Genomic DNA, 24,337 nt, shown 5'->3' on the forward strand with positions numbered 1-24,337 from the left:
AAATACCAAGAAATCTTATAAACCTTTTATATTCCTAACCATAAAAGAGGCCAAATTCTACAGCAGGATGGTGCTCCATCTCCACATTAAAGTTCCTCAAGGTAAAGGATTGGACAGCCCAGTCACCAGACATGAACATCATTGAGCATGTGTGGGGTAGGCTGAAAGAGGAAGCATGGAAGACGAAACCAGAGAATATTGATGAACTCTGGGAGGCATGCAAGACTGCTTTTCTTTGCTATTCCTGATGACTTCATCAATAAATTGTATGACTCCTTGCCAAACCGCATGGATGCAGTCTTTCAAGCTCATGGAATTTTTTTGTGTTTGCTGTAAATTTGTTCAATTTCTCTATAGGCGACAACTTTTGTCTTGCCAAAATTTGACCTTTCTGTGTTGATCAAATGATAAATATTTTTCATTGAATCTAATTAATTTCAATGCATTAAACATCATTTGGTAGGGTTTTATCGTTTCATATGAGCTATTTCTAACACCAGTTGATTAATAAAAGTCAGGTTAATAGCAGGTGTTTCTACAAAATAGATAAGCGACAAGACTTCTGTCAGGGACTGTAGATTGTTTAGCTGAAAACCTGCTGAAAGCCATGCTGACCTGAACTGTCCTGATTCTTGAAACAACTGAGCACAGGAAAAAAAGGAACATGGCTCTTATTAGAGGGAACTTTACGAGATGGAGGACTCTCCTAAAGCTTCATCTTCTCTCGTCCCTGGTGCATTTCCTCAGGTTCAAATACCTGGTGTGGAGCAGCTGCAGGTCTTCGTCCAGTTTAACTTGATGGAGCAGCATCCTGTGATCCTGCAGCTGCTGAATGCTGCGGCAGGGAAGGACTGCTCCAAAGAGCCTGATGAGATGGCCGAGGACGAGGGTTTCCTGCTGATGAGCAAATATGGAGCTGGGGACCCCTGTGTGGAGGCTTGCTGGGCAGACTGGGATGGACCATTGCTAAAACTGCTCCCTCAGATGGAGACAGTGGACACACTGAAAACCATGGAAGTACGAGAGAATTTAATTAACTTTTCTTTTTATTTTAGATGTTGGATATTTAAACTACATGACATGCAGGTGCTTTTACCAGAGCTCTAGATTTTTCCCCCCTCCTCACTAGTGGATCTGCTCATGCTCCTGAGGGATTTAATCAGCTAGACTTATAAATGTAGCCTAAAAGGATAAAACGCATATTTGTTGTGTAGAGGGTGGTGGTTATATGAGTTGACTTGGTCAGTAGTCATTCTCATGAATGCAGCATGAACGGGTTTGTCATTCCCCGTTTGATTATCCAAATACTCACCCATGAGATCTACCCCACATAATTGGTATTTATATATATCTGCAAATACTGTAGAAATGTGCATTGTGATGATGCAACATGCTAGTTATCAATAATAATTGGTCTATTCTGTGACGACTGACCAAAACTGAACATTTGTTAATTTAGCACGAAGAAAATTTTTCTGCCAATAGTACACAATCGCACTATAATGCCTGTAAAATGCTAAAATAGGCCAAATATACTTTGGACAGTAATAGTCATGGCCCATGTCTGTGCAGCTAGTAGAGGTGTGAACCTTCACTGGTCTCACGATTCGATTACGATTATCAGATTAGCGATATCGATGTATCATATATTTTCTACATGGTCACATGATGTTTTCAAATACAAGAGTTAAGGTCTTGTTCGCCTGTGTGGACACTTTTGCTACAGATCAGAAAAATGTTTGTATTGTTCTCTTCCAAGATGGTGGCCTGTAACCACTAGTAACTTTTCAAAACAAAATGTCGAATTTCACTGCAATGACCGAAGGTAAATTATTGAACTGACATTATTGTTCTACTGTAATACAAATCAACAGTGAATAAGTAAATGCCAGTTTTCAGTGTTTTATTAACTCAGTCACAGCATAGAAATTAGACGTTTTCTTTTGGAAAAGGTTACAGGCAACCACTTGCAAAGATCACAATAATCACAAACATAAAGATTCCATTCAAGGCCTCTATTGTCAAGATTAAATTTTATAATATTTGTAATTATAAACAGTTTGATGTAACTGTAGACCGCATCACGATCCATTGATTATACGATTAATTTCAACACCCCTAGCCGCTATTGCCACCAAAACAACCCAATGTTAGTCATGCTCTCACACAAATGCAACCTCAAAAACAATTTAAATTCTTTAAACTCAAACCTTTACGTACTGTTTTATTCCATTTATGGTTATCGTCTGGAGCTCTGCACAACATGGAGTCTAGTAGTACTGGTGCACCTAGTAATGAACAATGTGTAATGTCTTAATTAGGATCAGGTGACTGTTAATTGGTTTAATAAGCCATGTAATTGGCTTGCACCGATGGGGCATTTAGCATGGTGCAGTATTACCTACTTCTGTGTATGCGTGCTAAGTGAGTCTCGCACCTCAGTCGTGGCGTAATCCTTTCAGGTGGAGAATCTGCTGCTGATTGTGATGCAGTCGGCTCATCTGGTGAACCAGCGGAAGGCCTTCCAGCAGTCCATGGAGGAGCTGGTGAACCTCGGGCGTGAGCAGACATCCAGCCAGCCTCTTATCGCCCGAGCATTGGAGCAGCTAAAGGTACCTCAGGAGCCCGAGATCCCATGATGCCACACTCCTACGCTGCATACCTGATCCTGCACCTTACAAGTTCCCCCAAATCCATGCTGCATTACAAATGCGCTGCGATTTAGAATATTTACAACTATATACAAGTATAACAGGTATAAAAACCTGATGAATATAAATTCTCAGCCAAAGCCACATTTTAGCAAGTGTGTTGAATACCAAGTACTGAATATCATTCAGCACTTTTTTCAGTTTTCTGAAACAATTAATAGAATATTGTTCACAAAATTCTTACACATTTTTACTCTTACTCTTTTCATGAATTACATATGACTAGAATGATTTAGAAAGTTGAAAAGTCCAGTGGATCATAAAATGCATTTGGGTATACTTTTGTTATGCTTACTCACTCTATATACTAATGCTCTATTATTATGGAGCCCATGATAAGCACTCTTTGGCAAAATAAACACTGTGCTCTTGTCCATTAATTGAGCAGGATGAAGCAAATGGCTGCTGTTAGTGGAGGTTTTATGGCAATTTGTTTTTTTTTTTTTTTTTTTTTCTCAGAATGAAGCCCTCCAACTCTGCATCAAGATTGACGCGGCCATCGACAAAGTCGGGTACATGTTCAAGTCTGGGTTTGAGGCGGAGGTGGAAGACGTGAGCACGCTGCAACAATACTACAGAGAGGCCACTATCCAGGGCTACAACTTCGCCTTTGAGGTCAGGGTTCATAGACCAGGATCGCTTTCTTACCTTAATTTCTGTTGGATGCTGATTTATATTTAAGTAAAAATAAATGCAGTATTTCCTGAATTTTCAAATTTAGTATCTTCAATGCCGCATAGTTTGTAGTTCGGGTTTATCATACAGACTTTTACAGTGAATAGTATTATTAAAAGTAATGAAATATGAGGCACAATTACTTAAGTGTCCTACGGTTTTCATAGTTGGATAATGTAAATTCTGTGACTTATTGTGAAAGCATTAGAGCATCTTCAAGTCTTTTTTTTTTTTTTTTTTTTTCTCTCTATAGTACCTTAAGGAGGTGGTGCGTCTGATGTCAGGTGAGTTCCGACAGCGGATAGGCGAGCGGTACATCGACTTTGCCCGCAAGTGGATGAAGTACGTCCTTACAGAGTGTGAGAGCGGTCGAGGGACTCGGCCCAGGTGAGTTTACCCTCTGCCTGGTTTGATCTTGGGTTAAGTAATGACCGGAAAGCATTTTTCCCCCTATATTTTCTGTAAAAACATTATGCCATTTAAAAATATGCTTTCAGGTGGGCAACGCAAGGGTTTGATTTCCTTCAAGCAATCGAGCCAGGCTTCATTTCAGCATTACCAGAAGATGACTTCCTGGTATGTTTGCTTCTTAACATCTTGTTCCATCACAAGCTGTCAGTTTTCTTTACCTTTGTTTTTTTTTTTTCCCTCTTCTCCAGAGTTTGCAAGCCTTGATGAATGAATGTATTGGCCATGTGATCGGGAAACCGCACAGCCCAGTCAGTGGCTTTTATCTCGGTAAGGTTTACCCTGTTATGAATTGACTCATGCATATACGTTTACAACCGTAAAGAGGGTTTTCATAGAAACATTTCAGCCCATGTTACCCGGCTGGATCAGATTATTATCAGTTACATTTCAGCTTGATGCCGTGTAATTGGATAAGTGTAATGGGATGATGGCAGATTTGATCCTATCCCTCTACTGAGTAAAAATGCATTTGGGCAGAGACTGGTGATGCTGAAGGTGGTAGCACAAAGGAATACTAGAACCTTGCAGTTTTTTTATATTTTTTTATTTAGCAGTTGTTTCAAAATTTTGACCCACATAATTTACCCACACAAGATGTGATATTTTGGACACAGCATGCCTTACAGCACACCTTGGGCATGGTTTGATTTTGACAGTCAAAATGCATATAACACAAAGTGGGAACACTGGCCACCCTAGCTCATTCATAGGTTTCTGAGTGGCCCACATTCACTGCCACAATAGTTTTCCATGTTTCATCATCTTGAGATCTGTATTTTTTCCATTTGATCTCACAGCTCCAAGACCCAGTCCTCGACCAATGAAAGTACCTCGTTGCCATAGTGACCCGCCAAATCCTTGTCTCATCATCCCAAATGCTGAAGCCTTCAGGTAAGTTTGACCTTAACAGGCCCAACCTTTCTCTTTAAGATGCGTGACCTCTTCTGACCTGCATGACCTCTGCTGCTGGGTAGGTTGTGGTATGAGCTTAACTCTCATCAGCACTTTAAGTACTGAAGCTTCTGTGAGCGCGGGAGTTTGTGGCCCTGTTTGCTTACTCATTCTTCTTTGCTTACTCTGTTCTACTACCATTACTTTGTGTGTTTGGGGTAACTGTGTCATTGATGTGTAGAGACTGGTTGTAAATTGTGGTCAAGGGATTTATTTATATATATAAACAAAGACTACGCTTGCACAAGGCTGCGAGAGTCCCGCGCCTTCAGTATGTTTCTTCACCACAGCTCTCGAAGTCTCCCCTGTGACCTTCGGACTCATCTGTGTCCCACTGGCCCCCGCCCGACCCCCCAGGCCCCCTCAGGGGACCACAGCTACAACAAAGCTCCCGCCAGCGTCCCCAATGAGCTCAGGTAGCCTGCCCTGTCCTGCATGGGACTGCTGAGTTTCAGCCCCCCAATACCCCTTACTCAGGGTTCATAGGGCTGTGCAAATGCAACATATCAGCGGCCTGCATTTGACAATGCAGTCTGGCAAAATCCCAGTCCAGGTGTACCATGTTGGTGTAAAGTAAAGTGCTTTTTGGTTCCATTTTTCCCGTAGCCCTTTAGCTGAGCATGAAAAGTGGGAAATGCATCCTGACAAGATTCATTCAGCCTGTTTATCTTGCTGAAGCCTCGACAACATGCCTACCTCATTCTAGGAGTGAATGGTTTCTTTCTGGCTGGAGCGTGTTCTTGTTGAGTGGACTGCTGCATGCTTTTGCCGCATGGATCTGTGTGTGCGTGTGTTCTGTGTTTCTATTTTCAGGCTGCTCTATATAACGCTGAACCATAATAACTACATGTGGCTTCAGTCCTAATGGTGCTGAAGCTGTTTTTATAAAATCCTCTGCTCTGATGTGATGAATGCATGCTCTTCACAAATTTGTGTGTATGTTTGTGTGCGTGCTGCAGAGGGTCTAATGTTCACGAGAACGACCGGCTGTCTTCAGTCGCTGCAGAGCAGTTCAGGTCCCTCAGCCGCCACTCCAGCCCGACTGAGGAGCGGGAGGGTGAGTTATGAGAGTGTATGACTTCACTTGGGAGCTTATTACAGAGCATTAGAATGCTTTGGGGAATATTGTGAATGTTTCCAGAACATCCACACCCATTTCTCAGTTTTGGCCATTTATTAGCATTGTCAAGCATAAGTACGTCCATTTTTAAATACAAGCATTGATGCACTAAGGTGATTTTTACATGCAAAACATCTTTTACATTTATGACATTTGGCAGACACCCTTGTCCAGAATGACTTACAACATGCTTTCAGGTTCCCATCAGTGAAGTGATCAGTTCTGGTTCACTAGGACCCTAACAAGAATACAAATATTTTATGCACTCTGTTGTAGTTTCTTGCATAAATCACACTATAAGAAAGCTTATGAGTTAGTCGAAGAATTACAGAACTCAAGTGCATTTATAGTGAATTATGAAACATAGATGAAACATTATTGCATTTGTTAATGCTGTCCTTCAGAACCATCATATCCTAAAGATCCCGGTGCTACAGTCCGCAGGAGCTGGGAGCTTCGCACCTTCCTCAACCAGTCAAAAGGTAAAGGCTGGTCCCAGCTACTCTTATTTCGGAATGTATATATATCTACTGGGGATGGAAAAACTAAGAACAAATGTAACCAAAAACAGGAATATTCCAGAACAGTTAAATAATAATAATCATCATTCCAGTATACACCTTTTTTGATTATGATTTATTGGCCTGTGATTTACTTACACTGCTTGATCCAGCATTTTTTCCTTTTCCTATTTACTAAAGTAGATTATCTGTGTTTCTGAAAATTGTTTAAAATCATTTTCTTATGCCTCATGCAAAAAGAAGCTAGGTTGTGGCATTTGTTAACCTCCATGATTATCTGAGGAACTATACTACTGAGGATTTATGTTGTATAGAGGCCTCAGAACAATAATAATTCAATTTCTGTGCATTAACTGGAGTGTAAATATTTTTTTAGCACCTGACATTAAGCATTTTTGCTGAGTGCTGCAGCTTTGGTTGTGCTACATTCTTATTACATTGGTTTGCCATTTGTTAAGTTTCTTGATCAAGAACAACAGAGTGTGTGCTCATCAAAGAAAATGGCAGCACTATTGGCACACAGTTAGCATAGTTATTTTAATATTCTGAATCAGAAACTTGCCATAGTTTTAAAATAAAGTTTTGGCTTCTTTTTGAACGCACTAACATTTTACAGCTGGTTTGCAGCGTAGTGCTAATTAATTTAGCATAGCAGATATTTGCTACTAGGGATTGGGCCACTGATACGGTGATATCATGATAATTTCATCTTTGAATTATAAAATTCTGCATTTTAACTGTTTAATCATACTTGTTTGTATCAATGGTGGCCTAGAAGTTAAGGAAGCGGCCCCGTAATCAGAAGGTTGTCGGTTCGAATCCCGATCCGCCAAGGTGTCATGGCTGCCCACTGCTCACCAAGGGTGATGGGTTAAATGCAGAGGACAAATTTCACTGTGTGCACCGTGTGCTGTGCTGCTCTGTATCACATGACAATCACTTAACTTTATCTTATCAATGAGAGCTGCCCTATAATGTATGAGGTGTTGCAGTTGGTTGTTATGGGTGGGGGAAAAAATCGATACAGCATAGTATCGCGATATTTTGCATGGTGATATTGTATCGATACAGGGACACCAAATATCGATATTTTGTACACAAATTTAAATAAACAAATCAAACTGTTAGTACAATGATTAAAGCAATACATTTTTTACTCCACCGGGTGGTGCTGTTGGGCGTTTTCTTTAGTGAGGTCAGCAAAGGTGAGAGTCAGCGTGTGGGATGAATTCGGTAAAACAAAATTGGAGGCAGAGAAAGAGATTAGGAAAGCGCCGTCCGTGTTTAAGTCAAACGTCTGGATGTATTTTGGATTTTTTGACAAGGATGGGACAAAAAAGATGGATATGACACACACGATTTGCAAGGAGTGTCGTATGAAAGTAAAGTATTCTGGAAATACTACGAACATGAGGGCTCATCTCACCCGCCACCATCCTGAGATATTGTTAGCTGAGGACGGCAAAGCTAAACCAGCTCCACTGAAAAATCAACCAACGCTGGACACACTTAGCTTAACAAAACTACCTCCCAATTCAGAGCGAGCTAAGAGAATAACACAATCCATAACGTACTTCATGCAGACATTCCTTCACTGTCCAAATGTCTTTAACTGTTCTTTTAATGCATCAACAAACAGGTCATTTTGCTTATCTTAATTTAAGAGAACAGGTTTAATTTTATTGTCGTTTAACATTTTTATTTAGTTAATGCAAATCTACATTTTTAGTTTATTTTCATTTAACAGAGATTTACTTTAAAATTATTAAGCTGCTGAAGTTGCTGCATAACTTTTTGCAATTTATACTGTTCAAAGTACCTGTAATTCTATGTCAGTAACAGTTTGTCAGCAATAAAAATGATGAAAGTGAATGACTAAAGACTATTTTGTAAGATTAAATGTATTTTGACAAAGTTTACCTTTATGGACATAATTTGCAGTTGGAAAAAAACGTGATTATCACAATATATCATATCGCAATACTTAGCATATCGCAGAATGTTTAAAATCGCAATAATATTGTATCGTGAGTTAAATATCGTGATAATATCGTATCGTGGGGTCTCTGGTGATTCCCACCTCTATTGGTTGTCATGTACAGTGTTATTCTGCGATCCCCACCCCTATTAGCTGTACTCCTGTTAAAACCTTTCTTGCCATTTGACATTCGGGATGTTTCCGTAACCGCTTCCGGCTTTTGATCCTGGTGGTTGTCCTTTGGTTTTTAGACCCAGCAGCGCGCCAGAGCCCCATGGAGGCAGTGCGGCACTCCATCCGACAGTTTGAGGAGAAGCGCTATGCTGTCATGAAGCAGCGTAACATCATCGGCCAGGTCTGCCACACTCCAAAATCCTATGACAATGTCATGCAGGTGGGCCTTAGGAAGGTCACGTTCAAGTGGCAGAGAGGCAACAAGATAGGTACAGCTCACCATGGTTCACCCAACTATCTCAGATGTTTGCAATTGTTTAATAATCTGAAATGTATTTTTTTAGGTGAGGGGCAGTATGGGAAGGTTTATACCTGCATCAACGTTGACACTGGAGAACTGATGGCCATGAAGGAGGTGTGACCAAAATGACAACCATTGTTCACTTTTCTGTGATCAGTGTACTTATGGGTGTCATGTTTAATCCAATTCCAGATCCGATTCCAGCCCAATGACCATAAAACAATAAAGGAGACTGCGGATGAGCTGAAAATCTTTGAAGGAATCAAACATCCAAACCTGGTTCGCTACTTTGGAGTGGAGTTGCATAGGGTAAGAGATCACATGTGTTGGAACAGTAGCAGAGAAGCTGATGTTTGTGGACTATTAAATACTTTGTGATGTTCAATACAAACAGAAACGCAGAAGTTCCTTAAATCTGTGAACTGAAAGGAGCCGTTTTAAGGGTTTGTTCATGTTTTGGACCACTAGAGGTCAGTCAAGTAACACCAAGCAGCAGCTTCCTCAGTACTGGGCCATTCAGTCTAGAGGTTGGATACCAGGAGACATCAGTCATCACAATCAAAGCAAATGTAAAGCAGGACTAGAACAGATTGGATCATATTCAGTACACGCTGCAAGTATTCACCATTTTCCCCACACAGAGATGTTTTGATGCTTTATGCAGGGTTCCTACGGTCATTAATAACCTGGAAAAGTCATGGAATTTTCCTTGAACAGTTCTGGAATACAAAATAAACATATAAAGTCTGGAAAAGTCATTGAAATCTGATTGACACATGAATGTATAACACTGCACAAGAAACATTTTTCTATGTTTACATCTACACCATTTCTATATTGCTTGCTTTACTTAGTGAACCACGTCATGTTGTGCACACTGTGTGCGTCGCCTCCATATTCCAGCACCTCCGCAGCCACTGATTACAGCTGATCTATGCCGGAACCTGATTGGGTCCATTTTACTCGTGATTGCACAAACTTGTCATTTAAGTTAAGCTTTGCAAACGTGTGAAACACTGTCATTTATTTTATGTGATTTTTTTCTGCACAGAAATTTTGCCTTAGAGAAAGTCATGGAATTTCTTTTGTAAAAATGTGTAAGAATCCTGTCTGTGATAAAATAATTTACATCGTCATATGCTGCAAAATATTGCTGTCCCTCTCACGAGAATTTTTTTTTTTTTTTGCTGGCCATATAGGAGGAAATGTATATCTTTATGGAGTACTGTGACGAAGGGACCCTGGAGGAGGTGTCCCGACTGGGCTTGCAGGAGCATGTCATTCGTCTGTACAGCAAACAGATCACCACAGCCATTAATGTGTTACATGACAACGGGATTGTCCACCGAGACATCAAAGGTTGGATTTTTACTGAAGCAGAGTTAATAAATGGGGTTCTAGTTAAGATGTTTTAACATATTTGTTGTATATTTTCCCCCTGCAGGTGCCAACATCTTCCTCACGTCGTCCGGCCTGATTAAACTGGGGGATTTTGGCTGCTCGGTTAAACTTAAAAACAACGCACAGACTATGCCTGGGGAGGTGAACAGCACGCTGGGAACAGCAGGTGAGGTGGCATCCAGTAGTGAGCACTGGAAGGGAGCCACTGGACTTTGCTTTTAAATAGGCAGACATGCCCTACCCTCCAACGAAACTGAGTCAGAGGTCATTTGAATGTATGTTTGTTTCAGCCATTCTTGATGCCTTTCGTCACACTTGACCATCTATGGTTTCTACCCACCTAAAGTCTCACACTCTCACACTCTGCTTCATTAAGCTAGCACTTTATTTCTTTATTTCCCACACACACACACACACACACACACACACGGGCAAGCAACATGATTGGCACTGCCGATGGCAATACTGTTTATTAAAAAGTTTACCTGTTACTCATTCCTATACCATTATGGATTATGTAGCTTACAATGTAACAAAACAGCACCAGATATCATGTACAAAATGTTAAAAAGCCACAGATGCACCGTTCACCATCGTTTTGCTTATAGTGGTAACTCTTGCAAAGTTGTCCTGCACTGACCTCCACTTATTTGAATAAAATTTCAGCAGAGCATGATGGCTCTGTTGCTGTTATTTTGATTATTAACTGGTTGTTTTAGCATTTTGTTCACCTAACACCTTTGCAGAAGCTGAGTTTGTCTGTCCCTTTGTTCTAGCATACATGGCACCAGAGGTCATAACTCGGGCGAAGGGTGAAGGTCACGGGCGAGCTGCAGACATCTGGAGCCTGGGCTGCGTTCTCATTGAAATGGTTACAGGAAAGGTAGGCATGTTTTCACAGCCAGCGCTCTTTTTCTACTCTTCTGTTCACTTTATGGCTGAGCAATAGGCTTCCTATTGACTTGCGTTTTGCTTTGCACACAATTCATCAGGGTATGACGTGAAAAGTGTTAAGAGTTAAACCTGTCTGGACCTGTGGCTCTTGTTTACACAATTGGGCTTTTTTATCAACACTGCTCTGTGAGGACAAATATGAGGCAACTCTAAAAGACATTATTGGTCATATTTGCTCTCCTGGACATGGATTTATTTATTTGTATTAAATTAAGCATGTTTTCATTGTTTTTGCAGAGACCGTGGCATGAGTATGAGCACAACTTCCAGATTATGTACAAGGTGGGTATGGGACACAAGCCTCCCATCCCAGAGAAGCTGAGTACAGAGGGGAAGGACTTTTTGATGCACTGTCTGGAGAGTGAACCCAAACGCCGCTGGACCGCCAGTGCCCTGCTGGACCACCCCTTTGTCAAGGTGAAAGTTCAGTGTGTGTATTTGTGTGTGAGCCTAGTGCTTGAAACAAGATTAACATTGTATGTCATACAGTCATTCCACCCCAGCTTTACAAAATCATAATTGAAAGCCCATAAATACATTCACTCATTATGAGCATGAATGCCAACTTTTCACCACCATTAATTAATAATAAAAAATAAAAAAAAAAGATTAAAACAACTTGCGCTACTATTTCTCATTTTGTTGGTTACAGCTGGTAAATGGAATACCTTGCATGAAATATAACTTTCCCACCAGAAAGTAATGAAAGCTTCCATCGTTAAACAAAACAGGAATAACAAGATTGTCAGTGCCAAGGGGTTAATTGAGCAAAAACAGATAGAAGGTTGAAGTACTGAACTACTGTTACCTCATTTGTCTTCTAAGGTGTCAAAATGACAATTGTTATAAGTTGTGGTTTATTACTGGCTCCATAGCCAAATGAAATATAATGGGTGTAAAATAATCCCAAATATGTACAGAAAACACTTAACAATCATTCTCAAGAGAATTGTTCTGCCTATTGTTAACTTCTTAATTAGCAACTATTTACTGTTGCTTAGTAAACCACCCATTGTTTTATACTAGCCATTGTCATCTGATTGGTATATAATGCAGCCTGTCGGCCAATTTTGATCCATCGGCGTGAGTGTAACCGGTTAGTTAGACTTGCAGCGTGCATCACACCCATTAATTTCAACCGTTTCTCATCTCCATTACAGGTTTGCACAGATGAAGAATGAAGGGGACATGGCCCAGCTTTTCTCACGTTTACAAACTATAGCACTACTGTGTATGGAATCTGCAATGACTTGTGGTCCTAAAAGACTGGAGGGTTATCATTAATATTATTATGTTATTATTATTTTAAGCCTCTGGCACACTGTTCAAGCAACAGTCCTTCCAAGCAAGTTGGGCGAGTCTTATGTGTAAAGGTGTGGGTGGAGTTTTAAGGGAAGAAGGGAGGGGCTTTGTACATACTGTAACAATTGGACTGGGTCTGATCCTTGTATAAAGAATATTGTAAATTAATTATAGCCACATCTCTCACTGGTGGACTCTGGACTAAAGAGTAACATTGAGTATATTTTAAAGGGGGGATGGGAGGATAGTGGGTAATGGAACAAAAAAAATAAATAATTGAAGGCACTTTTTTCTTTTTTTTTTAAGCTGTGTCCCTTCTTTGGCAAGGGAGCCGGATCGGTTGAAGTGGGGTGGGCTTGGTGGCTGATGCTCATATGGGCCAAGTGTCTTTTGTGGACAGGAACTAGTAATACAATGTTCAACAACCAATAAACTCACACCCAGAGCAAAGAGCACCGGACGTTATGGAAGTGAAACTGGTTTTATTCTTTTTTTTTTTTTCTTCTTTTTTGTTTTTTGCCTTGCCACGGAGCCCATTGTTAACAGTTTGTACTTTAAGCCTGTAAAAACGAAGTGCTGCGTTGTGACATGCATCCGGTTGGCCAGTGGGGGGAGGGCGTCGGAGAGCGGAGTGTCTGGATTATCCCCAACCCAATAGAGGAATATGAGAGAGGTGTATCTCTCACTTCCTGCTGCTGAACCGTATATATATACACACACACACACACACACACACACACACACACACACACACACCCGCGCAGACAAGCATCAACATTTCTGGTCCTCTGCTGCTCTTACAGTGTTTGCAATGTAAAAAAAACATTAATAAATTTTTTTTTTTTTTTTTTAAATATATGTATGTGACTTCTTTGTTAATTATATGTATATTTATCCATGTGTTCGTATCCTCTGGGTGCATGATTGTTTAGTCCGTTTTTTTGCGGGTTCTGTATCCTCCTAGCAAATCCACAGCAGCGCGTGGAGGGCGTCGTCCACGCCACTTTACACTCAAATGCTCAGGAGCTGAAGCGCACATTAATTGTTGTTCAGTGGCGATTTCCTGTTTCCGTAGCTGGAGCCTCTATCTATTTCTGTTTGTCCGATCATCCAGCGTACAGCCACTGATGCTGGAAAAAAGAATCAAGATTTTTATGCTTTCACTCTTGTTGATAATGCACTGTTTAAAAGCTTCAGGAGTTACAGTGTGTAGGCTTGCCAAAAACCCCACAGAAGTAGATATGCCATGACTTTTTTTTTTTTTTTTTTTTAAACCACTGTGCTCCTCTTGTCCGTCCATACTTTAACATTCCTATGTGATTTTGCTAAATGTGTGTATTGCAAATTATGTAAAAAATTTATTACTTTAGCTTTTGGCAAGTTTCATATTATCGCCCACAAATTGGAAATGTGGAAAATACCTCCAATGCAAACTGCTATGGTGGCCACAATGGTTGGGGTGGAGCCGGCGTAGAATAGCTGGACAGCCAGAATGAAGAAAGGGTAGAGCAGGAGGCTGGCCCAGAATAACCAGTTGATCAGGGCCCACGGCCGGCAGGGCGGGGATTTTACTGGTCCTGGGAAGTGGCCAGTCTGCATATACTGCTCCTGAAACTTATCCTGAGGTACACACACACACACACACACACACACACACACACACCTGAATCAGAAAGGGCACAGTGACACGCTCGACTGTCAGAAATCCTTGTGTGACTAAGGCACACAAGCCACGGTTGTGAATGATAACCCCCTGCCTTGCTATCAGATATGTATGCTTATTTAAGGGCGATTAGTGTTTTACTCTCCCAGACACATGCATGAATGGGACCTGGATGCGGTCCAACAGATAAGCAATGGACTAACTCGTTCTGGGACCATTTACCTTCTCCTGATAAAGTCTGTGCAGCCAGGCAGCACATTCTGCCTCGTCCTCAGGGATAGAGTCCAGAGGAATTCTCCTACAGCAGAAAGCGAGAGAAGAAAGAGCATTAAAAGCATAAAGGCATTCTGATGATTTCTACAAACGCGATTAAATGGAAGGCGGCAGAAATCTGCGGATTCAGTGATCGGGGAAGGAGCTTTCATTCAACGTCCCAAAGATGCCACGCGAAAAAGCAGAAGTGGCGCAGAGTGTACGCTGGATGTTTGTTCTACTGAAGGTGTGGCCTTCTTGTTGTGAAAGAGGGTCTACACATCTCTGAGCCTTCACAGCAGTGTTCGCTCTCATGTGTGCTCAACACTGAAGATGGGTGCGGAGAGAGTAGGTTTCCACCCAGCTTGCGGACGAGGACAGGACGGAGAAGTACCACTGGAAATTGTGTTGGGCAGTACAGGCAATAGCTTTGTGGACTCGTGAAGGAGACACGGGGGAACTTTACAAAGTGAGGTCATGAACATCGACAGTCGTGGCCACACGTTTTAAGTTCACACTTGAACTTCTCTCCTTGAAGTTTTTGATGACCTGATAAATGGTTGGTTGAGGTACAATCTTAGCAGCAAGATCTTTCAAAACGTTTGTGGTCACACAGACCCCCACTGCTGCCTCCACTTTAATACACAGATATTAACTTCGTCCACATTGTTGCCAGAAGGTCAGATACTTTGGTCTTTGGATGTATTGCTCAACACCGACACCATCATAAAAGCCACTAAGTGGACTGTGGTGGTTGAAACGTTTGAAACGGACGTCCTTACTTTAGTATGTAAAGGGAGCGCAAATGAGCCTGCAGCATGACTTTCTGATTCCGACATTCTTACCTCACATACAAATCAGCATGGTACTTCTTCCCATTGAGTACACCACGTAAAGTTGGTGTCTCGTTGTTTCTGAAATTAAGTGTAGAATCGTACACAGCAGTAACTAAAGAGAGACACAAACAGCATCAGAAAGGGTTGCAATGTATGGCATACAAGACGACCGCTGACGCCAACCCACGTTAAAAAAGTTTAACCCCAAAAAAATTCTGGCCTTACTGGACTTTGCAGTTCCTGTTACATGACCATTTTTTTACATTCTAGTTTAATGTTAATTGGAGCATTTGAACTCTGCTGTTTGCTTGTGTTCTGAACCGAAGTCCTGGTGTAATACTACAGACGAACAGCCACGACAATAATCGAGCGCTGGGCGCTCACCTTTTCCTCTGAGGTTCTGCACCGTGACGCAGAAGCCCTTGGTGCGCGGCAGGAGGTGGTGTCGGAGTTTGGGAAGGCCCTTGGTCTCCGCCACCTGCATGCTTATCTGGTGCTTCTTCTCAGTGAAGCGCGTGCCTTCGCAGAACAGCAGGAACTGTGCAGTCAGGGATCAAAAAAGACCAGCACTACTGAACATGACGATGGCTGGATAATAATTACATTATAATGACATTCCAGTTCTTTCAATATACAACACAGTGCAATAATTTGCAAGTTTTCATCTGTCAGCACTTTCTGTTCAGATATCATCTCTGTTTCGAAATTGTACACTGCAGAAGCAATACGAAAAATTCCACTCATTTCAATCCTATCAAGGGCACAATTGTTGACCTTTTACAACTATTAATAGAAGACAGGAAGGCTTGCAGTATAAATGCACATGCTCTGATTTACCCAGAAGTCCTCTGGATAATCCTGCAGGTTCTGCAGGCTCCGAGCAACCGTCCTGCGATCCTCCTCCCACTTCCTCTTACAGAAAACTATCTCCTGGAAGTACCACATCCAGCCAATGAGAGGGACAAAGGCCAGCTCCTTTTTGGCCATTACTTTGGAGGTCTGCAGGAACAATATCATTGAAAAAAAAAAAAGACCGATAATTCATATGCTTAATAATAAATAACACCGAGTAAAGAGAAAAGACTCAAATTACCCCAAGGACACCAAATCTGTCACAGAAGGTCCAGCCACATAAGAAGTCAATCTCAAAGTTGTGGTTGAGGATGACGATGGCGTTCTCCTTGCCGTACAAGCGGTAGCTCTCGGGATCCGTGTACAGCGTGCACTCCGTCCCGGACCACCACTCCAGCAGCGCCACCATCTCTGCACACAAGCCGAGAGAAAGCGTCTCACTGTCGCGCCACCGGCTGTGAGCGGCGAGGTGAAGGCGCGGTATTACTCACGGCTGGAAATGCAGTAGCCCAGCCGACAGTTGATCTTGCGGGCCAGCTGCTTGTGGACGGGCCAGAGCGGCAGCGTGCAGATCTGCAGCAGGTTGACGACGAGGCCGCTGACCAGGAACACGTAGCAGATGAGGAGGTGACAGATGAACTGGGACTTGATCCACCGCAGCAGCCCCATCGTCGCCGTTCACAGCTCTCCGAACCGCACGGCGTCCTGCGAGAGGGAAGCGACAACCCATCAATTGCAGCATGACATGCGCAGCTCACACCCGCACACTGTGACCTTTGACCTAAATAAATCTTGGTATGTGCAACAATGATTCCATTGTCATTTCTTCCCCCTCAAACCTGTAGAAAAAAGGCGAATAATGTACAGATAATAATAAAGGAGAGTAATGCGTGGATGAACTTTAGATCTGCATTATTAAAAACTTTTTTTTTTATATTAAAACAGGCAAGTTGCCGTGAAGAGAATAAGCCAATCAGGCTTTTAAAATACCATTTAATGCAAAAAAAAGATGATACTGATACTAGTAATAAGAGTATTTATGACAACATCTTATTCGTTTCATACCTGAATCCACAGCAAATACGACAGTATAACCAGTGTTTAACCACACTGCACTTAAACCAGCGCGATGATGGTAATATTGTAGAAATGTGCGTATTTCCCACGTGGACTGGACACAGTGGAACAGCGCCGGTGTTTAGAGGCCATTAAATCGCGACGGGAAACCATTAATCACGATAAAAGGGGGGAAAACAGACAAAAGACGTGAAGGTATGTCGTGCAACACGTGTGGGCGCGCGCGCGCACACACACACACACACACACTCTCTTACACACACACACACACACACTTCAATAGAAGGAAAACAAGAGAAGCACCACGAGGCTCCTCGCAGAAAACTAGAATAAATCGACGTTCGGCTGGAACCGTCACATCGAGCGTCACCATGCGCGCTGTCACCAGTGTCGCCGCCTTTGTTGCTGTCGTCACGTGGGAGTGTAAGAATCGTGTGCGACTCTAAAACTACAGCCTATTACACTTACAATCATACACAATCATTCACGTTCATTCGGAGGAATAGCTGGACAAACTGAGCGTGTGTTTTTTAAATATATATATATATGAAGACATGTTTAAGGCCACCAGGGACTCACTGTGACAGAAGCGACAGGTCCGGAGGCAGGAGAGCCGGAGATGGTCCACAGAAGGCGGCGGTTTCACCTCCACATCGCGGCGCCTGGCGTTCCAAGCCACACCCAGCCGGCCGCCGCGCTTCCCCGTCCGGCTCCGCTCCGCGCCGCGCCGTGCCGCGCCTCCCCGCGGCTCGCTTCCTTCCTTCGGATTGTCGTCGTGAGGAGAACCGCCGCAAACTTTTTCCAACTATAACTTTTCTTTTTCTTAAAAAAAAACCCGCGGACCGGACTTTTTCAACAATGAACAACAGTGAGAAAGACAACGGCGCCCCCTGGCGGCCCCGCCGCAACACGTGAAAAGTCCGGCTTCCGTCTTCACATCGTCTCATTCAGGAAGACCCAACCCACGCATGCTCCTGATTATACTGAATATTTCAATTTCAGCTGCTGGATACTGGAAATGGGTTGAGAGATACCTTAGCAAAACACGACAATCACTTGTAATTTATAGATAAAAAAAAAAAAATTATGCCATGATATAAAATGCCACGATATAACCCCCCCCCCTATTATGAGAATGTGTGCAAAATCCCTTCCTGTACACTTGCAGTTATAATGGCTTCCAAAGGTCAGGCGCTGGGCCCAAAAATACGAGGAAACAAATCGTTATCTGTCCAGACACATATACAGACAGCTATGACAACGTTTCATGCGGAAGGTACAGGGTGACAAAGATTGTCAGGAGTAGATAACAAGTGACCTTGGGCGTGTCACATTTCCTACCTAAATGCTTATTCTGGCACTGTACCGTTCAACAGATTTATGTGGCAGTGAAAAATGAGGAAACGTGCGACTCAAGCACTTTGACATCAACTGTATCATTTTACAGGACATCATCTTATTTTTAACAATATGTTATTACATATAATTATACATTATTACTTTTTTTATTTTGGGATATTTGATGGGATCAGGTCAAATAGAAGTTAATACATACAGAATCCGAAGAAGTTAATACATTGTACTTTTTAAAATTATGTAGTGGTAGCATGTGATGTATCTTCAGAAATCATCTCCAATATGTACATATAAAAAGTAAATTGAAGAATAGATTAGCTTTAATATGCTTTTTTAAATGAAGTTACTTACCATGGGTGCAGTAGTAGGGGGACAAAGAGGAATGAGGGGTTTGGGGCCTTGAAGCCTGAAATAAAAGCCTGAAAGGGATGGGGCCTGCCGAGGCTGTTAGTGTTTTGTGCCACACCCCTGTCTCTTGCTGGTCATTTATGAAAGAAGATCTTTGTACTAAGATTCGAAAGACTTCACAGATGAGCAGCAGAGGGCACCAGTTATCCAGTGGAAATGAACCGTCTTTAATGAAATTAGAAGCGAGCGGTCAGATCATCAGCAATCAAAATATTCCTCTGCCTTCTCCTAAAATGTGGATATTCTACTCTGTTTTGTCCTTCTGTTATATGCTTCTTCCCTCAGGTATGTGGAGGAGTATAGGAAAGAATGAAAAGCACACACGCTCGCAGACAGAACGGACAGCTATGAAGACTGGGAATTTATTCCAGCACACAGTATCAAGCAAGGGGAGACTCTGTGCTGAAATGGAATTCAATGCAATATGATGCCATCATCAACATTCTTTTAGCATTAGTTCAGCCACATGATAATTTAGCAGTCAAAATATTATTCTGAAAAAAATCTGTTCTATGTTGTGTCTCAGTATAAATGGTCTTGGTTTTAATTATGACAATTACATGTGACAATTAAAACTAGCAGCACCATCAAAATTGCGTTTTATGGTCAAAAAGTCAAGTAAAAAAATATGTCGGACCAAAATCTTCGCTAAAGCATTGTGACTTGCCTCCAAATCCTGCGCCATGACCCCTTTCATCAGTTTTGTCAACATCCTTGTCCTCAACTATAATTCTGAATTAACTTGTCCCGTTCAGAACTGTATGTTTTACTCAGCTGTGTCCTCTTTTTTACTCAGATTTTTTTGTTTTAATGCTGAAAACAGACTCATATTTGCCTACAGAGTGTTTCTGGCTACCTACAGTTCATTAAAAGCTTGCTGGCAAAAATCTTCATGGGAGGTTGAGATCTCCCATTAAAACACAGCGAGCCGGTTTGGCCCACCACGCCGAACCTGGCAACGCTGGCTGGAAAAACTGTAATGGAGATTTGAGTTAAAACCAGATTAATTTATGGATGTTCATGTCAGTCTATAATTTTTCTTTGCTGACTGAATTGCAAACACACTGAATCATCTTTCTATTTATACTCAAGTAGGCTGCACTGATTGTGAACCCAATAAGATCTTTTGAGGTTGAAGTGTTCTCCAAAAATGGAGAGCACATTTAATGATCTTCTTTTTATGTGTGCGTGTGTTTGGTCTGGACATCCTCTTTTAAAAGAAGCTTACACAGAACAATGACATAAAACAAAACAGGTTCCTTTTAACAAATGAAGAGGCCACTTCTTGTCCTCAACAAGAGCAGAAAATAGTCCCTCGTCTCAGGAAGGTGGATGATGCTGGAGTTCACATGTTGCCATGGCAGCACTCAATTAATCTGTAGTGACAGGGACAGTCAGGGTTAAGTTTCTTGCTCAGGAACACAGTGGTATTAAGTGGCGATTTGAACCTGGGTCTTCTGGTTCATAGGCGAGTTTGTTACCCACTAGGCTACTAGCACCCCTACTATCAATCAAAGATGATGATGTAATTACCTTTAGAGGACACCTTTATCTGCTCATTAAAAGTTATACATTCAAGGCATTAAAAGTTAATAAATCACATAAAACTAGTTGCATTTGTTTCCTCAGTCGCCCTTGATGATTTTCATAAATCTGAAGAAGAGCAGAGCAGAAGCAGAGGCTGTGGAGGCGGTCAATGGGAACTAATTTACTACGGCATACAAGCATTTACAGACATGCAGATTTATCGTTCTTCAAACCACCCTTCGGAGGCCAAGTAGCACCACAGCAGCAAGAGTGAAGAGTTCTGCTTCCACTGTCTGTGTAAAGGTTTTGAGAGTTTGCTGCTTCAGTGTTTTTAGGTCTTTTTGTCAGTTCTTTCTGTGCTGTTTGAAAAATTTTAAAGGCTTTTATTGACAATTACATCAGGTTTATGCAGACAGTCAGTATTTGCAGCGTTGACCCTTTTTTTATCAAGAGCTCTGCATTTCACCCTGACGTGCTGTCAATCAACTTCTGGTCCAAATCCTGACTGATGGCAACATAATCATTCCTTCATAATCAGTGCTTGGAGTTTGTCCTCTTGAGGATTCACCACCAGTTCTCAATTAGATTAAGGTTCACCAAGTTTCCTGGCCATGGACCCAAAATTTCAATATTTTATTTTCCGACCCACTTAGTTCTCACTTTAGCCTTATGGCACGGAGCTCCATCATGCTGGAAAAGAAGTTGTTCCTCACCAAACTGTTCTTGGATGGTCGGGAGAAGTTGCTGTCGGGGGAAGTTTTGGTACCTTTCTTTATTCATGGTAACTTCTTAGTTAAAATTGTGAGTGAGCCCACAACCTTGGATGAGAAGCAGCCCCATACATGAATTGTCTCAGGATGCTTCACTGTTGGCACGAGACAGGACTGATGGTAGCACTCACTTTCTCTTCTCCAATCACATTTTTCAGAAGGTCCTGCTTCTTGCTGGACTTTCTTGGTTGACCCGAAGCCTTCTTCACAACACTTGAACTTCTCTCCTTGAATTTTTTGATTATCTGATAAATGGTTTAGGTACAATCTCAGTAGCAGCAACATCCTTGCCTGTGAAGCCACTTTTTATGCAACGCAGTGGTGACTGGACGTGTTTCCTTGCAGGTAAGCATGGTTAACAGAGGAAGAACAATGATTTCAAGCATCACCCTCCTTTTAAAGTGTCCAGTCTGTTGTACTAGCTCAACCAGCAGGACTGAATGATCTCCAGCCTTGTGCTTGTCAACACTCTCACTTGTGTTAATGAGAGGATCACAGAAATTATCTCAGCAGGTCCTTTTTTATGCAGGGCTGGAGTGCAGTGGAAATGTTTTTTTGGGATTAAGTTCATTTTTAATGGCAAAGAGGGACTTTGCAATTCATCTGATGACTCTTCATAACATTCTGGAGTACATGCAAATTGTCAGAATAAAAACGGAAACAGCAAACTTTGTGAAAACAAGTATTCATGTCATTCTCAAAACCTTTGACCACTTTTGACCACTCTATATAATGGTTCGAAAACAGCATGTTATGCATGTTATGTGTACATATTGTTTCATCTAACTGTGACTGCTGCATGGAATAAGACACTCAAATGTTATTACATGGGGCAGAGACCTTGCAGTGCCAGCTGGACTCTGAATACATTTTGTAAACTCAACTGTGTCCAACCCATCTTTTGATCTCCTACTCCAGCTATCTAGAGGCAGGACTGGATTTATTACTTTGTCTGAAGTGAACTGTGTCTTGCTGTGCTGGCTGTGGTGGAGGGCCCGTCACCAGCAGCTGATGGACAGGAAGAGGAAGAGCTCTTCATCGCAGGCTTATGCCCTGCTGCCATGAACGACAGCTTTTAAAAGGGAGCTGTATACCAAACATACAGCAAATGCAGGTTTACACGAATGCAAATGCTGACAATAAGAATGCTGTAAAACCCAGAAATTTCCAAACGTCCCCCAATCCTTCAGTTAAAATGATTAATGAATAAAACATGATGATGGTTCCGTCTACATTGGTAAATACCTTGGAACTTAATTTTTTTTTTAAACCGCAGCACCAATTTGACATATCTGGGTCAAGATGAACTCCATCTGGCAAACTATTTGTGGAAGTGACTGAATGAAAATGTGGATTTAAAAATGTATATGTCATTTACTGAGTTTTTGGACAGGCCACAGTGAATACCTGATGGTAAAACAAAAAAAAAATTATTTTTTTACTTTCCATAAATGATCAGTCGTACTGACGGTCCCGGCTGCCCAAAAATTGTGGCGCAGGTCGAGGTCAAAAGCAGGATTAGGAAACTGATCACTGCCGTAATTTAGAAAGCCTGTACATAACTAATATCTGTGCAGCTATTAGTAATGACCATTTAAAATGCAATTTCAAAAAGGCCCACGAATGCGGCATCCCCACCAAGCCTCAATATTTTCAGAAGTTAATGGCCGTCTATTTTAAAAGTCTACTAAAAGCCCACTGCGGCTGCTGAAGGAAGAAACCTAACAGTGTCGATTAGCTGCAGTGTGCAGTTAGTCAAGAAAATCTTTCCTCTGGTGTCTCTTTGTGGTCTTCGCCTGTTGCTAGCGAGCCCATTACAAGAAACAGACCTGAGTGGAATAACAGCTCCGGGATTTCGACCAATTCCTTTACCAGCCACAGTGGGCATTTTATAGAACCTGCAGAAAAACTGGTGGACAATTTACGATTCCACGACCACTGCTTCACTATGTGAAGTACAGAAAAAAATTCTGTTATAATTCTGTTATAATTCTGTTTACAACCATTGAAATGTTGTAAACCTAGTTAAAATGAAGTAAAATAAAAATAAAAATTGCTGTATTTCTCGGTTCAGCTGAGAAAGTGCCTTCCTTGCCATCCCCTGCAGTCCCATCTAAAGAACAAGGAATAGAACATGTAACACATGTACCTCTGTACACCTGAACCTTCACTACCAGTAGCCATTTTTAACAGAGATCTGAAGGGACCTTTCTGGATATCAGGCTGCATCTCCAAAGGTCACCCACAGTGCCTCTTAGCTCCAGCTTCCCTGATAAATATTGATTCCAGTCTGAATATTTTGACCGTGAATATTTTCCAACAAGGCTGTGTGTTTCAGGCACATTTTCATGCAAAGGATGATGCATTGAGGTTGGGGGTTTGGAGACATCAACCTACTTTCTAGCCCAGTGCAAGATAACTCCTAGTAAAGTCTTCTCAGTCAGGCTTTGGCAGATATGACGTCCTGCTGCCCTATAAAATTTATGACAGGCCAAGTGAGCTACAACTGTTTGACATTAGAACCTCCATAAATAATGGTCTGATTACACTGATCAGGCTCGTCTTTATGTGTGAAGTGAAGTTAATACAGGCTTTCAGACACAGTCTAGAAGACATTAATATGTCACACGTGAAGTTCCACGGAAAAAGAAGCATATACAAAAGTGCTGCACTCAATAACAGCCGCTTCTTAGTAAAGGACGAAGAAGGCTGAAACTAAATGTGGACTGAATAAACGATTTCATCCATCCAATGCATGCTAGGCAATGAGAAGTGAAGAATGAAGGTGTGACAACAGTTTTATATGACACACATCATTGCATCATACACAGCCGACCTATACAGAATGTTGTCATGAATGAAATCATGAATGAAAGTGACATCAAAGATTCAGACAGGCATAGTATATTGTTATATAAAGCTATTGTTATATAAAGTTTTGTAACGAATTGTCTGAAATAAATTTTAAGATGTTCATTGAGAAAAAAAGTCCATTTGTTTGCAGACTGTCTGCATTCATGATCTCATGCGCAGTTAT

At 41.7% G+C, this 24,337-nt stretch overlaps 2 protein-coding genes across 4 annotated transcripts in view; one reads left to right on the forward strand and one right to left on the reverse strand.

The window, feature by feature from the left end:
- The window catches only part of map3k4 (mitogen-activated protein kinase kinase kinase 4), a 31,261-nt gene extending 17,851 nt beyond the window's left edge, over positions 1-13,410 (forward strand). For 2 of the 3 annotated variants that reach the window (XM_028988669.1, XM_028988671.1), the window contains exons 10-27: positions 748-1,017; positions 2,463-2,612; positions 3,171-3,326; positions 3,640-3,773; positions 3,884-3,962; positions 4,046-4,124; positions 4,655-4,748; positions 5,099-5,224; positions 5,768-5,865; positions 6,333-6,410; positions 8,679-8,870; positions 8,946-9,016; positions 9,095-9,211; positions 10,102-10,261; positions 10,347-10,469; positions 11,080-11,186; positions 11,495-11,674; positions 12,418-13,410. In XM_028988669.1, the coding sequence (XP_028844502.1) occupies positions 748-1,017; positions 2,463-2,612; positions 3,171-3,326; positions 3,640-3,773; positions 3,884-3,962; positions 4,046-4,124; positions 4,655-4,748; positions 5,099-5,224; positions 5,768-5,865; positions 6,333-6,410; positions 8,679-8,870; positions 8,946-9,016; positions 9,095-9,211; positions 10,102-10,261; positions 10,347-10,469; positions 11,080-11,186; positions 11,495-11,674; positions 12,418-12,438 (2,235 nt within the window). In that variant the 3' untranslated portion in view covers positions 12,439-13,410. The remainder of the gene's footprint in view (positions 1-747; positions 1,018-2,462; positions 2,613-3,170; positions 3,327-3,639; positions 3,774-3,883; positions 3,963-4,045; positions 4,125-4,654; positions 4,749-5,098; positions 5,225-5,767; positions 5,866-6,332; positions 6,411-8,678; positions 8,871-8,945; positions 9,017-9,094; positions 9,212-10,101; positions 10,262-10,346; positions 10,470-11,079; positions 11,187-11,494; positions 11,675-12,417) is intronic. The other variant, XM_028988670.1, reaches the window with a different exon arrangement.
- Positions 10,745-19,300, reverse strand: agpat4 (1-acylglycerol-3-phosphate O-acyltransferase 4 (lysophosphatidic acid acyltransferase, delta)). Its single transcript, XM_028988672.1, has 9 exons — positions 17,819-19,300; positions 16,654-16,867; positions 16,404-16,573; positions 16,148-16,309; positions 15,695-15,848; positions 15,320-15,422; positions 14,445-14,520; positions 13,981-14,179; positions 10,745-13,689 (listed from the first exon to the last, which is right to left on the reverse strand). Exons 2-9 carry the CDS (start codon positions 16,829-16,831, stop codon positions 13,598-13,600), a joined length of 1,134 nt encoding a protein of 377 aa, XP_028844505.1. The 5' UTR covers positions 16,832-16,867; positions 17,819-19,300; the 3' UTR covers positions 10,745-13,597.
- Positions 19,301-24,337: the final 5,037 nt, after the last annotated feature.

Source organism: Denticeps clupeoides, chromosome 8, assembly GCF_900700375.1.
Source record: "Denticeps clupeoides chromosome 8, fDenClu1.1, whole genome shotgun sequence".
Taxonomy (NCBI): Eukaryota; Metazoa; Chordata; class Actinopteri; order Clupeiformes; family Denticipitidae; genus Denticeps; species Denticeps clupeoides.

Coding starts and splice junctions, on each gene's coding strand:
- agpat4 (XM_028988672.1), bottom strand. CDS start 16,831: ATGGGGCTGCTGCGGTGGATCAAGTCCCAGTTCATCTGTCACCTCCTC. Junction 16,310..16,403: donor ACAGATTTGGTGTCCTTGGG/GTAATTTGAGTC, acceptor TTGTTCCTGCAG/ACCTCCAAAGTAATGGCCAA. Junction 14,521..15,319: donor CATGCTGATTTGTATGTGAG/GTAAGAATGTCG, acceptor TTTCTGCTGTAG/GAGAATTCCTCTGGACTCTA.